Genomic DNA, 14,833 nt, shown 5'->3' with positions numbered 1-14,833 from the left:
CCACTGCTAGGATTGGGTCTTTTAATTTGTTGAGGTCGACGGTTAGAGGCTTCTGCATTCATCTCCTGTTGGTGTTTTCTGTTCCTAATTTGTAGACTGTGCAACCCCAGTCTCGATGTGTTCCATTCTTATTGTGTAAATCACCTATAATTACCTGTACGCCTCTTCCAAGTGAGTTCATAATTGCTTCTTTCATAAAATCTGTCACATTCTTCATCATCCTAATTTAATGCAGGTGCACACTGCAAGTTTGTGTGATAGTAATATTTTCCAATTCTGTTCAAATTTAACTTGTGGGTTTGTGATTTTGATGTGATTACTCTACTGTAGATAGCAGGGCTGCTCATAACAAACTATGTGATTTCGTCTGGGCACCATACATGCTACTGCTGGTATGTCCTGGTGCTTAGATTTAGTTTCTCTTACCCCACAACATCAAATTGCTGCTGACACTACAATATCCCACCTATAGCATGTAAGCCAGTGTGTCGGTTTTTTCAATTTGCCTGCTGCACCAAGCTTTCGCACATTCCAGGCTCCAATCTCATTGGTAAATCTTGGGATTATCTTGACTCCTTTATCTGATTATATTTTACCTCCCCATCTGACCTTCCACTCCATCCATCCAGGGGTCGGATGGGGAGAGGAACTGCTATTAATTCAGGCCTCTGCCAGTATGACACAGAAGATGTGCTGGTGTCAGTATTCATAATACATTTCTGTGGGGCCAGCACATTGGCAGTGCTCATCTGCTCTCTAAGCTTGCCAAAAACCATACTTTCAGAAGCACAGCCAACCAGTCTGAGACAGTAGTCTATGGGAATGGCAGCGACAATGGCTGACTACCTCACTGTTCCTCAGCAGACCAACAGATAACAGCCCCGTGAGGAAGTAGCCTGATTAACCTGCACACATACAGTAAAAGACTTGGTGTGATGAATATATCACCAGCGTATGAATTTGTGATCTTGAAAAAGGTATAATGATATAGTGATTGACATATTAATCTTTGCTTGCATCTCAAATATTTGATCTTTTTTCTATTGAGCCCTGACCATTTTATTTATTAGCTTGTTATTTTCAACAGTACTAGCTTGTTATCAATTGTACCTGAACACTTTTGTAATTTTGCAATCATTCTCAGGTTTTTAAAAATGTGTTTTTTTATGTGCAAAGCAAAGTCTAGCTATATCAGAAGCCTGTATTGATCTAAACTTTGGCATCTCACATAATAGTACTGTGTTCAGGAGCTACTGCTGAGCAGCCGCTGACAAAAATAAGCACACACAATATGTACATACTCTATTTTCCCTCTGCAGATGATCCTGGAATCATACTGGGGAATCTGTGAAAGTCAGGCAAGGTGGCATTTCAATTTAAGTTTCAGCAATGAAAAGTGCAGCTTGCTTCTGCCCTTGAATTTAACTTCCAGATTCCCTCTGTGCTCTTTTGATTTTGCTCTCCGAAATTTGGTGCTGTGACAGATTGAGGTACAGCAATCAGGTGAAGGTAGCGTGCCGCTGCACTCAAAGGATACAAATGAGCAGAACCTGTTAATCTGTCAAAATTCATTTTCCGCTGATACATGAAAATCAGAGGGAAGCAGTATCATTCTAATCTGCTTTTTGAGCTGTAATCTGAGTGGCACGAGTGCTGGAGTGGTACAAACTTAGTGTGCGCCAGATACGTTTGATTAGCAGGCTTTTGTTTGCCCTGGCTAACGAGATGTGCAACAATCAGGAGGATGTGCGGAGGTCCCAGCTAAACCCAGAACACAAACCTTATGATTTTTCAAATTTTCAAGTGTACTGCCAGTGTACCCAACACGCTATACAAGTTGGCTACAGCAAGATCATCAGCAGGAGTCAAGGCTCTGATACCTAACAAGTTGTGCAACTGGTGAGCCCTAGTTCTGTGTTTCAGGCCAGCCAGCTGAGGCGAATTGGCACAGTTTCCTGGTGTGGGGTCGACAAGAACGGAGTTGAAGCCAGTGACCTGAAGGAGTGTGCAATAGAGGAGCAGTGCTCCCTGTAGATAAGGAAAGCCCTTATTCCTGTTTCCACAGATGTGTGTGTGTGTGTGTGTGTGTGTGTGATGAACTGAGTTTTGTGGGGTGTAGATGCTGAGCTGCTTACCTGTCGACAGGTCCATGACAGTTGGCAGCACCACAGGTGCAGCAGTGCAGGGATGGGACCTTCAAATTACATCACTTTAGGTGGCACTTTCTATCCTTTGGTGGATTTGTGATCTGAGAGTCAGCCTCATTTACAAACAGGCTGTTCCTTTACAACTGAATGAATTGATATAATTAGTTATTTTATTTGCTATGTCGGAAACACACTTGCCTGTCCATGTCCTTCACAGTGGGATGGGTGGGTGGTTTCCTGAAAGAGAGGTCAGAGGTGGCCCAGAGGGACCCTCATGTGGAATCCCACAGCTTCTGATATGAGCACCTGACACACTTCCAATATCCATACTGTTAAAGTTACTGCTTGATTTCAGCATGCTCATTCTGAATTTCAACAAACTCACAGCAAACTTGAAAAGGCTATTATCAGGTCTTAACGGTAAAGTGCTTTAGGCTTTAGAACGTTAAAAAAAAAGAATGACTAAAAAAAAAATTGGAATAAAGTCAAGAATGCTCCACCTTTTGTGACTACATTTTCTCCGAGTCAGAAAGTGATATGTTTATTATCAATAAAATAAAGCGGAGGGCATTGGGAGGCAAGACAAAAGCGGCAGAGAGCAGAGTTCTCACACACTTCCGTTAGCTCGGAGATGGATTAATAAATCAATGTCTGGCCTTTCCCTGCTCTGTAACACACAATCAAGCATAGGGTGAGGGAATGGTCATCTCTCACAGTGCTCTGCAGAAACACTCTCTGCAGACAAAACCTTTTCCTCCGGGCTTTCCAAATTTCATTGCTTCGGGCAAAGGCAAGCATGAGTATTAGAAGTCATCGGGGCAGACATAATCTCATTCAGAACAGGGCTCATTGGAGTAATGAGCATATAACAGACAGTGATGTCACACACTGGAAGGTCTTCTGCCAAGGCTGGTGGTTGCAAAATCTGTACTCATTTTGAGAACGACAACTGCACCAAAGCAGCTACACTACAGAAACCAGTAACCCATATATGCATTACATTACAAGCATTTTATGTAACTGGAAATCAGACAACTTTTAATGTTCAGATCCTCAGTGAGCAGCTAGTGACTGTCTGATGTCTGAAAAGCCAAAGTACTTTGCAGCTGCCAACTGTGCGATAGCATCCAATTCCTCTATATGGTCCACCATACACATCACAAACAAGCCAGCAGGGGGTGCCAACTTCAGTGAATAATTCATACGTTTCCACCAGTAGAGCAACATCTATAAATTCAGTAACAGAGATTAGTGCAATTTGCTACATATTTTCTATAAATATGTATATTGTGTCTTTACCCTAATAGCAAAGCTCATACTTAAGTAATGCACTGCATTTTATAATGGTATAATTTTCTTCACAATTAGGGATTATTTCAGTTTTATTCTAAAGGTGACAACCAAGGGAATCACAGAATTAAAAGGTCTGAGGTGATATGTAACATAGAATATATTTAATTCAGTTTCATCGGAAATTATGCTTGCTAATTTGTTTCAGGTCCAGAGCAGTGTTTCATATCGCTTCCAACTGAATGTTTAAGACCTCTCAAGCTTATATGAGAAAGTTTGACTAAACAGATTCTTTAAATCCCTTACAGTGAACACGTGACATTCGTTTAGTCTGTATTTCAAAACCAGAGAATCAGCTGAACCAGGTTGCTGCACACAAAGGCTGAAATGAACACTTACTGCGTAAGATGCCGGAATCATGGATTGAACATACACCTAAAAGCATAAGTGCTGGATCTTTCTCAAAAAAAGAGAAGAATTCCAGTCTAAAGATGATTGAGGAAAGCTTAGGGAGAGGATGCCTTATTTAGAGAGCGCGCAAGCCAGGAAGAGAGCAGGCAGAAGGGAAAGTGCTGATGGTAAGAGTCTCTAAACGAACAGCATTTGTGCCCTTTCAAGACTTCAGCTGCTTATTCATGAGTCAACAGAACTAGCTTTGCCGGGCTCCCATGTTGGCATGAAAAGAGTGATAAAGATGCCACCTGGAAGCCCCAGTGCAATCTCAAACAAAGACTTCGGCCAGCAGGCGTGGGACACACACTCATGTACTCTGGCAAACACTAGATGTAGTGCGCAGTGGGTGGTCTTAATTTTGACATACTGTACATTAAAATGTCCAATGTAATTGCACACAAGGATGTCTCTTGGAAGCCAGGAAGCAGAGGGAAATACAGGTGAACTTTACTGTTGCCGTCTCTGAGTGTCATACGTTTTCAATGCAGAGATTATCATTCATCATGACATGAAGTAAAAATCATCTTGGGGGAAATTATGTAACAAAAAAAGAATAAAACAGTTTCCATCTTTCACAAATCATGAAAGCCAACTAAGAAAACTTCTAACATTTTTCATAACTAGGTTGTTAAACATTTCTTGTTGCTTCTACTTCAAACTCTCTTTGATGCTGTTACCATGAGACAGGGAGGACTCGCTACGACCCCTTCCTTTACCAGTTCCTCTCTAATGCTAGAGCCTATCTGTAGGGGGCCAGAGCAGCACTTCCATCACATGCTGCCTTTGATGTGCTCTAAACATAACTGATTATGTCACAATGGAGGCCATGTAGAGGCAGACATGCTTGTGTGAACAGGTGACCATGACCTTTACCGTTCATGTCTTTGTTTGCTGCCAAAACAATTTATCAGGCCATTCTGGTAAGCATGCCTCATGGGCCTACACCCTTCAAGAGCCTTCATTTACACTTCCTCACTTTCCAGACAGACATGCCTAATTTTCCAGAACCCAGACACATAAAAGAAACCAGATATGCGCTATTTCACTGATTCTCAATCCTGGTCCTGGGGCCCCCCTACTCCGCACATTTTCCATCTTTCCCTGCTCTACCTACCTGACTGAATTCATAAATGGCACTTTTGATTAGCTGAGCTCACCTGATTTAATCGAGAGCATGTTAATCACACTAATCAGGTGTGTTTGGAGCAAGGATGGATAGAAGATATGCAGGACAGGGGGGCTCCAGGAGTAGGATTGAGAAACGCTGCACTATTTAATATGTTATGCAGCTCTTATTACACTGTGGATCTAGCACCTATACTGTGCAGTACCAGATTCTGTAGTATTTGTAATTAAAGCATATGACTGTGCTTTAGGGGAAACGAGAAAAAGCACAAGAGCAAACTGCCCAGAATTATGGCTACTGGGGAAAATATAGGTGTTCTGGAGGTTCGCAATGCAGATCACAGGAGACAATGCTCCGATATTGTATTGCTTTATAGCAATTATAGCTCAGTTAGTGACATCGGCATCATTTGCATCTTGCCTGTCTCTTTGACTTTGCCTCCCTCATGTGTTTATGCTGAATAGAACTGGACTACGACTGACACCCACTCTTGATGGCAGGATCCTCCTCTGATTATTTTACTCAGAAGAAACCTTAGGCTTCTAAGAGGGCACAGAGACACACACACACTCTCAACAGCAGACACATTTACCAGTACAAAATACAGCAGGTAATAAATCTCATAACCTTGTAAAATAAGCATTCTTCATTTCTCTAAAAGCAACACTAACCAGTCTGACTAAAGATGAGGATTTTGTCATTTTCTTATTTATCATTCCATGTTTAGAAGGTTCCCATTAAAAAAGAACAACCAAATATTTAAAGAAGAAGAAGGTTTTTGTTTATATTTCAGTAATACATATGTATATTCTTAAATATGTGAGTGCTACTGGAGATATGCATTCCTCTCCCATCAACTGATTTTAGGGGAACTACATTTTGGCTTGTCTTACACATCTAACGAGCTAAAACTAAATAAATGTGCAATGGTTTTATTCAAGTGTAATTGATTGCATGCAGCAGTAGGGGGCATCTAAGATCTTTTTCCCTGTCTGTCATTTACCATATCTGTATACAGTACCTCCAAATGAAAATGCAGCTGTAAGTGTTGTGATTTCTTAGGTTGTCATGGAAATAACATGATTAGGAGCACAAGCGGTTGTATTTAATTTAGAATTTAGACTTCCTAATATGCCAAAATAGGACTCAAATGGTGGTTGCATGTTTAACATGTTAAATGATTGGTTGTAGTTTTGATGGTGGCATATAGCTATTTGATAACTCACTTCCTCTTCCCAAGAACAAAAATGATTTGCTCTCACATATACAGGATTCTGTTATATTTTTGAAATTTGTACTAGAATGAATATTACCATTTATGAATAGCACTGAGGAAATTGAAACGTTTTGAATTTGTGTTTTATTTTTCTTCTCTGCTCTAACTATGTCACATTTGACCAAGGACAATTGTAATTAAAAAGTTACTGGTCTGAAATCCATTTCTCGTGAAGTAACCCTGTGATATTATAAAATGATCCTCTGCACAGTGTATATCTCCTTCATCCTTAATGATACCAGAAATAATATTTGAAGTAAATTCTTCCCTCTGCTAGAAGAAGTCAATTCATCAAATTTGCTCATATCTCTCATTAATCCTTTCAGATAGATGGAAGTGTTCACATGCCATGTTTCTACCTAAATAGCATATGAGTCCATATGATATAATGCATACATTGATATTTTTTCTCTTTTCTTTCTAGATCATGTAAACCAAATTTGTTCATTCTCAGGGAATCTCATATTCAAAACCTACATTTCTTCTCATATCTTGTTGTTATGAAACAGAGTATTACAGAAATATTTTACAGTGAGAGAATTCCTGAATAGCTTCACTACTTGCAGGACAGGTCCAGATGTTCTTCCTGCGCTCAATCAAAACTGTACAAATGCGATTCACGTTCAGTCAAGACCAGTTCCCTCTCCACAAAGAATTTCATGTTATATCTATATGCTACTGTTTCTGAAACAAAAGGTGGAAAACACATATTCTTAAATTGGTTATATTTTCACAGAAACGTGAGGTTTCCATTATTTTCCTGCGCCGCTGATTTATTCGGTTCTAGTAAAAACTACACAGGGTGGCGCTGTTGTCACTTTACTGATTACTCCTCATTAGCAGAGAACGGTGTTAAATCGCTAGTGTAAACATATGTGACGATGTACAATACACAAACTGCACAAAGACGCGCACCTGCAAATCCAAGGCTTCGCTCTCTCATTTAAAAAATCTTAATGGTTTAAGATCGCAAACTCCATGGTCAACAACACTGTAACGTCGGATAAAGTCTGTTTAAAAAATAATCGTTTTATGAGATGTAGCCTACCGTAAATTAATAAATAACAAATCGATAAGCCATTCATAAAATAGTTTCGTCAACGTTTGAAAATAAAATACGCAGACGGTATTTTTACTTTGCGTTGTGTCATTATGTTTTGTTAAATAGTCTTCTTCTTTTACTCTGCACACAAAACTCCCAAATATCCACCATCCAATTATAGCAAATTCTCAATTATTCAACAGCATTGATGGCTAAGGGGGAATAGAATGATGTCCTCAAGTAATGGGAAAATGTAATTTGTTTTACGACTCCTTTAGTCGTGTCGTTTAAAACCGTAATCCGTACCCTGTGGCATTTAGACTACATAATTAACAAGCAATGTGCTTTAAACATTTAAATGAAGGTCACGTTGGTTTAACCGTTTAAACATCTAGGCGTTTTAGTATGTAAGGAGTTTAATGATCTGCTTTACGTAAAAACTTTTTTTTTATTAATACCGTCACTTATTTGTGAAACGTTTACAGTTGACATAGCCTAATTCAATGCTGTTTGTTAGGATATATCTGTCTAATGTTACATTATACGATCGGCTAATTTTAATGGAGCAAACTGTATTCATTGCAAATAATGTCCTAACAAGTTCGTCACCTGCCCAGTAATTTGAACCATATCCCATATCCCATCCCGTTAAGGGAGAAATCTCGGCACACATTTTTTCATCCAACACAGCGATGGCATCTGAACCTAGTAAGAACGGAAAGAATGTAGGCTATAGACACATACCTTTATGAGAAATCATCAAAACCTAAACGACTACTATTAAAATGATAGTGGTCTCATTAAAATAAAGACGCGCTCTTGTGATTATCAACCGTTCTGAACAGTCAGCAAAAAAGTGCACAAAATGTCTCACATAGACGTTTAAGAATGGGCAAGGTTGCCTTTAATTCAGTGCCCGTGACGTCAAAGATTACTTTGGGATCCGCACAGGGAATTAATCCAACGCAATAACTGAAAGAGGAGCTCAAACTATGAGGTGGCGGGGCAGGTACCGGTGTGTGTCATGTGTGTACATATCTTATATCACTTTACTTGAAATTGCTTGCCAGAGACACAGAAGTGTGGCACTGTTCTTGGAAACAGTTCGACCGGACGTCACTGAGCAGCCGCGTGGTTTATGAAAGTGCACTGCTTCGGTTACTAGTTTCCATCAAGAAAAAAAAATTGTCACTACGAACTTTTTTTTAGTATGTTTTTCTTGACGTTATTTTTTATAAGACATGAAAATTTGCGCCTTGCAACACCAACAGGTGACACCAAAAGACAGAACCAAGAGCGTCACATCTGAAAAACGGATTTAGATTTAGTTATTTTAGTTGTGATAAGTGTGGATACAGTAGTAATAACAGAGCAGGGAAGACGTACATCATAGATGTCCTCCCCATTGGAAGTAGATACCAAGCGAGACTCAAAAAAGCCTGATTTAGTCAAATCCGAGTGCGATGAGGAGGAGATCGATGTGGAGAGCCTTGACGGATGTCTGCGTCCGGAGCAATGTAACGAAAAGGGGGCGAAGCCCGAGCTGCCGCGCAGGCTGACCCGCAGCCCGAAGTGCGCTCGCTGCCGAAACCATGGGGTGGTGTCTTGCCTGAAGGGCCACAAACGATTCTGTCGCTGGCGTGACTGCCAGTGCGCAAACTGTTTGCTTGTGGTGGAACGACAGCGAGTGATGGCAGCACAGGTCGCCCTGAGGAGACAGCAAGCTACAGAGGTCTGACTCTCGCGTGTCTTGAATCATCTGTGTTGCATTTTTAAAGATCACAATCACAAACACCGGTTTGTTAATTATTAATCTTCTTATCTATTTCAGCATGGTGCACTAACAATAAAATAACAGTACTATATATGTCGACACTGTAAGCTACTAAACTATTAAACTCACTGTTACTGAGTATGATGACAATAACATTCTAATATTTTAATTTGAATGTATGTTGGATTCAATACCTTCTGTCGTTGATGTCCATCTTTTGCTCTCAGAGGTTCAGTGAGTAGACTTGTTGATTTATCAGTATAATTGAATCATTGGATGTCGGATAAACGTACAATATATTATTCCCTCCATTTTCTGCACGTGCAATCGTTTAAAACACAGGGCGTGAAACTTGTGAAAATATTTCTTAAACAAGAGCAGTCAAATAGGAGGACAGCATATAGTCTGGTTTTAATTTTTGTTGCAATGTAGAAACATTGCTGGGGCATCACGAGGACTTGTACATCCTTACTGTGAAGACACCAACACACCCACCCACACACACACACTTATATACCATAAAAAGGTCACCTCAAGGCTCTGAAAATGCAAGATCAAAACATAAAATACACCTTTTCTGGTGTTGGGAACAACAGTGCATTGCACATTTTTCTAAGTAAGAGGCTCCTGACCACATACAGCTTTAAATTTAAATCTAAAACTGAATTCTTCTGGGAGAAGAAATGGGCTTTTCTCCTGCTTAAAATCCAAGCTGCTGGCTGAATGCCTTACAGTTTATTCTAGAAAGATGTGGAAACTCCAGAAAGCATCATCTCATAAATGAGTACCTCTGCATCAGATTGTGATAAGTATGGCGATATAGTGGAGCTAAAAATATATATTAATATCAAGTTTGTCAAAATTTAGATTTGAGTCAAAAATTATTCTGATGACTTTCACAAATGAGCTCGGGAGGACTTCATTTTGTCAGCTGTCGGTAAAGTCATGGTATTCCTTAACGTGGTTTGTGGGGCACACAAGCAGAAGTTTATCTGAATGAAATCTGCTTGAATCGATTTCTTGATACCATTAAAATCATGCAATCAATACATATCTGATTAAGCTACAGTTTGAGAAACTGTCCACAGATAGATCTGCAGCATAAATACTGAACGCAATCCAATGGCCACACCGTATCATACCTGGTGGAAACCTGTTAATGATGAATATAATTGACTCCAGAAGTGAGCCCTGTGGTACTTCCAGTGTATGTAAAATATTTTGTCAACTTTCACAGCCTGGGTTCTGCTGTAAAAGTAGAAAACTCAGAGTGCCTTTAAACTCAGTTTAAAGCATTTCTTGTGACACATGTTAATTAAAAGTTCATAGATGCTTTCAGCTGAATTTACACAATGGGTACAGTTTTATTATTTATTATAATTATTTATTATATAAATAAGTTTTTTTTTCTCTCAGTAATTTTAGTTTTATAATTATATATGCATCTGTGGCAGGGGAAAAAAGATGGCAAGATATCAGCTCCAGTCCGAAAGACAGCATACCAGCGGTACTCAAAGGCACCCAGTCTTCTAGCAAAGAGCATTCTGGAAGGTAAAGTTTAATGAGTGCTCTGCGGCTCAGTTTCTGCTCAAGAAGACACATAATGTGTTGCTGCCATCAGTAAGCAATTACAGAACTAAAAATATCTTTATATGTGTATGTTAATAATACTATATGTGTGTATTCTGTTTATGGAAATACAGTGCAGTGAGGAAAATAACAGCTGTCATTTTTCTGTCAACCTGTTGATTGATGGGCAACCATCTGAGTTCAACCTCCTAATGAAAACATTTTAAAATGCATATGTAGTGATTAAGTAATATGTGTAAATCTGCCTTAAATAGGTTTTGTCAAAAATAAATTTATATTGAGAAATTAAAAAATCTTTAAGCGAAATTCTGTGGGAAATATTTTTGGATGTAAATCCTATCATTAAATGCTTTACAATATAATGTTTTCAGGTCTTCAGAAGTGTACCACATAAAGTGAAGGTTCAAACTTTGACCACCCCTCTCATTCTTTAGGATATAAACCTCCTGCTTTGGAAGATGCTGCTTGGTCGAAAAGGATGCAGTACCCCACCCTGAGTGAGAGGATGAGAAAAAGACGCGCCTTCGCCGACAAAGAGCTGGAGGGCATTATGCTCGAAAGGGAATTACGACAGAGAGAACTAGAAAATGTGTCTGGATTTAAAATCCTTCATCCAGTTTTGTCGTCTGCGTCTCCCCTGTGCTGTCCACTTGCAGAGCCACTATCAACAGCCTACCCATCTGTGTACAAAACCAGCCCGTTGCTGTTTGAGTGTGACCTTCACTGCTGTCCAGAAGAGCTGTTTAATGCCAGGTCGACAGAGAACAGTTACGCACAGTTACCAGCGCAGTGCAGCTCCCTGCCTTTTGAGCGCCTGGATGTGACCAGGATGAAAGAGCTGGAAAATTGGGAATACTGCAAGGACAGCAAGACCTGTCAAGAGGGATACCTTGTGCCATTTCCTTGCCTACAACAGCGGAGTTGCCTTGAGAATCTGAGTGGCTTTGACATGGATATTCCCGGACCAAATGCGCTTCCAAGCGCCAGAGTTCCCAGCGTCCCAAAGCCAGGCATCACGTCTCCTGCCTCACTGCCAGACCAAGTGTTTCAAAACTGTTTGCACCCAGCCACGTATTGTCCCCCTCCAGATCTTCACTGTCTCACACCTAAGAAAAATTCAGCAGGTGACAACTGTTACAGCTTACAGACAAAATCAGTCAAAAACACTGTTGTATGCACTCTACCCTTTTCTGTGGACTCATTACTAAAGAGCTGAAAACACTTACATAAATGAACAAATGTTTTAGCCATAAATGCCTGAGGCGTTCGTAACACAGAATCATGGCTGTTAAAAACAGTCGTCCAAAAGATCCCATTATGAATAACTCTTTGAATAACAAAGGTATTTATTCTCAGACAGTATGATGCCAACATTCAAATTAGGGGATAAAATATACTGTATATTTTTATCTTATCCATAGTGGGAATTCTGATATCGCATTGAACAATAATGATAACATGCTTTAATTAATTTTTTATATGGTTTTGTATTTAGTGTTTCTTTTCTCATCCATTTCTGGTATTCTTTCTCAGGCTTTGCTCTTTTTCCTTTAGTAAAAACCTGAAAATGTTTCAATCTTTGTATATCATACACTGTAACTGAATTTAAATGTGTCCACAAACTTATGATCATATTGTATGCAGGAAAATTTAAATCATCAAATACAAAGTCTTTGTTACAAGAGTTACAAATCAGTTTCAAATACATTTTATTTCTAATGTCGTAATGCATTTGTTGTGTCTGTTATAGCACATGCTGTATGTTTTCAAAATCTTTCAGTGATTTTGGGTGGCGGTGTGGTGTAGTGCAGTGTTTCTCAGTCCTACTCCTGGCGGCCCACTGTCCTGCATATCTTCTGTCTATCCTTGCTCTACCTACTTGACTGAACTCATCAGTGGCACTTTTGATTAGCTGAGCACACCTGATTTAATCAAGCAGCAAGGATAGATAGAAGATACGCAGGACAGTGGGCTGCCAGGAAAGGTTTGAATAACGCTAGTGTAGTGGTTAAGGAGCAGGGTCTATAACCCTGTTGCTACTCCTAGATGGGCCACTGATGTGCCTTTGGGTTTGGATGTTAGTCTGAATTGCCTCAGTAAATACCCAGCTGTATAAATGGATAATTTGTAAAAATTCTAAACTATGTAAGTCATTCTGAATAAGAGTGTCGGCTTCAGGCTGAATAGATTTAAATGACACAGAACATTCTTCAGCACAGTAACTTTAAATAAAAGTTGAGAGTTGCCTGAATTTTGTAACACAGCTAAAGAAGAATAAAATACACTGTCAACTATTTCATCATCCATAAGGTAGAGTCATTTTGAACATTTATTTTTCTCAGAAATTTAATAAAATGATTTAATAATAAAATAATAAAAACAAAAAAAATTCAGATAAATAATGCAAGAAAATTTCTACTGTCATTTAAATGGACTAATTAAAAAATACACAATTACACAATTATTTGAATTTAGTTAGAAAAAATATACTATTTTGTATTTGTGTATTTTTATATACATCTTTATGAAAATATTTACATTTACATAAATAAATTAATTTTAAACATATTTTATACATACTGTTTATAACTAATAAAATGCTTCAAATTTCAAAAGCCACTGCAGTTTGAATAGAAACAGCTAAACTAGCTTTCTGTGCCCAGTTACAGCATGAAAGCATTTGGCTCTCTCAGGCATCCTGGGCCAAAGGCTGTCCAAAAAATTCTGTGGGTTTCAAAAATCTTTTTCACTGTCAAAGAATACTAATCGGTTTATGAGTCCTCAGAGACATAGTAATTAACAGAGTGTGTGGACACCATCATACACAGTCATTTTCATTGGGTTTGTGTGTGGTATGCTCTTGCCCAGGGACCAGTGGGCCTTCAGACCTCTGTGCTAGCAAAGTGACAGAGCTCAGAGAGGTACTGTCGATTGTAACAAGATGCCCCTTCTTTCCTGGATCTTCCCTCAGAAGAATGCCTTGAGTTGCAGCTTCTCTTTAAGATGGAGGGGTGGGAAGTTTTGTGTTGCCAGCATTGTTCTTTATCATAAGCCGTTATGCGGAGCCTCTGCAATTTTGTTTGAACCCTGTGCTGATCTATATCAAATACTGCCTTTTTTCCCCTTATTGTAAACTCTATGATATGGCAGGGAGATAGTTTTGACAGCTCTGGGCCGTGTGGCGTCAACATGGGTGATAGCATACAGCTCCTGGCTACGTGTGGAGCTATCTCAGTGCACCATGGAATGCAGATAGGCGTCTTATTGCACCCTTTCAGAAGGGGACGCAGTAACACTAAAAGCAGGGAGAGAACATATCAATGCTTTTGTACTCAATCAACACAGATTTAGAGTATTAAGATCACTTTAGCACTTAAATTAACATTTCTACTGCAATAAGGAAAGACACAAACATCAATCAGACACAAAGATAATGACTCCTTTGAAGAATAATACAAGGATATAAATTAATTTCTAGCACAAAGAAGTTCCATTTATCTTCTCCCCACATTTCATTTCAGGATCTTTAGAGCCTGGCAGCATGGTTTAATAGATTCTGACCTCTTTCTAAATGCCATTCTTGCTCTATTTCTCATTAGGATTGTGCAGAATGCCGATTAGCTATATTGTTCCCATTGTTTGAAGATGTGTGCACTTCCCTCCTTTTTCTGGTTTATTAACGTTTTCTTTTGAGAAATGAGGGCCAATATTGACTAAAGGCCAGCTAGCTGACTGAGCAGATTTCAGGTTCTAAACTCATTGTGAGATTTTACCAACTCTACAAAAGGCATTAACTTCCTGTCTTTTGTTACTGAATAGGTTAAGATTTGTTTGTCCATTTCTGCTACATTAATTTCCCGAAAGAGAATGCACACGCCTTCATTTTATTTCCCTTAAAAACACTTCTCTGGTTCATGCTGGAAAAATATGTATTACTTCAAAGCATAAACCCTCAAAAAGCTCATGGAGTTTATTTATCCATGTAGCTTGCTCATAGCAAGAAGCCACCCGAGCATGTTTGTATAATCTAGATATCAGCATCTCCTTCTCTTGACAGAATATCGGCAACGTTTAGTATCAAGGCCCAAAGCAGGCCTTTGATCCCCCTGCCAGATTCTCTAATGCGGCATTCAGA

At 39.2% G+C, this 14,833-nt stretch overlaps 1 protein-coding gene across 2 annotated transcripts; it reads left to right on the top strand.

Annotated features, from left to right (window-relative positions):
* The first annotated feature begins 8,409 nt into the window (after positions 1 to 8,409).
* Positions 8,410 to 12,059, top strand: dmrt2b (doublesex and mab-3 related transcription factor 2b). Of its 2 annotated transcripts, XM_036522260.1 has the most exons (3): positions 8,410 to 9,066; positions 10,563 to 10,659; positions 11,133 to 12,059. In XM_036522260.1, the coding sequence occupies exons 1-3, from the start codon at positions 8,728 to 8,730 to the stop codon at positions 11,912 to 11,914; spliced, it is 1,218 nt and encodes a 405-aa protein (XP_036378153.1). In that variant the 5' UTR covers positions 8,410 to 8,727; the 3' UTR covers positions 11,915 to 12,059. The 2 variants fall into 2 exon arrangements, with proteins under 2 accessions (XP_036378153.1, XP_036378154.1); XM_036522261.1 differs by lacking the exon at positions 10,563 to 10,659 and having other exon boundaries at positions 11,133 to 11,275.
* The last annotated feature ends 2,774 nt before the right edge of the window (positions 12,060 to 14,833 follow it).

The sequence above is a fragment of the Megalops cyprinoides genome, chromosome 2 (assembly GCF_013368585.1).
Source record: "Megalops cyprinoides isolate fMegCyp1 chromosome 2, fMegCyp1.pri, whole genome shotgun sequence".
Lineage (NCBI taxonomy): Eukaryota > Metazoa > Chordata > Actinopteri > Elopiformes > Megalopidae > Megalops > Megalops cyprinoides.
Note: the sequence above shows the minus strand (reverse complement) of the source record. Positions and strands in the feature narration are given on the sequence as shown.

Coding starts and splice junctions, on each gene's coding strand:
- dmrt2b (XM_036522260.1), top strand. CDS start 8,728: ATGTCCTCCCCATTGGAAGTAGATACCAAGCGAGACTCAAAAAAGCCT. Junction 9,067..10,562: donor GGAGACAGCAAGCTACAGAG/GTCTGACTCTCG, acceptor CATCTGTGGCAG/GGGAAAAAAGATGGCAAGAT. Junction 10,660..11,132: donor AGCAAAGAGCATTCTGGAAG/GTAAAGTTTAAT, acceptor CTCATTCTTTAG/GATATAAACCTCCTGCTTTG.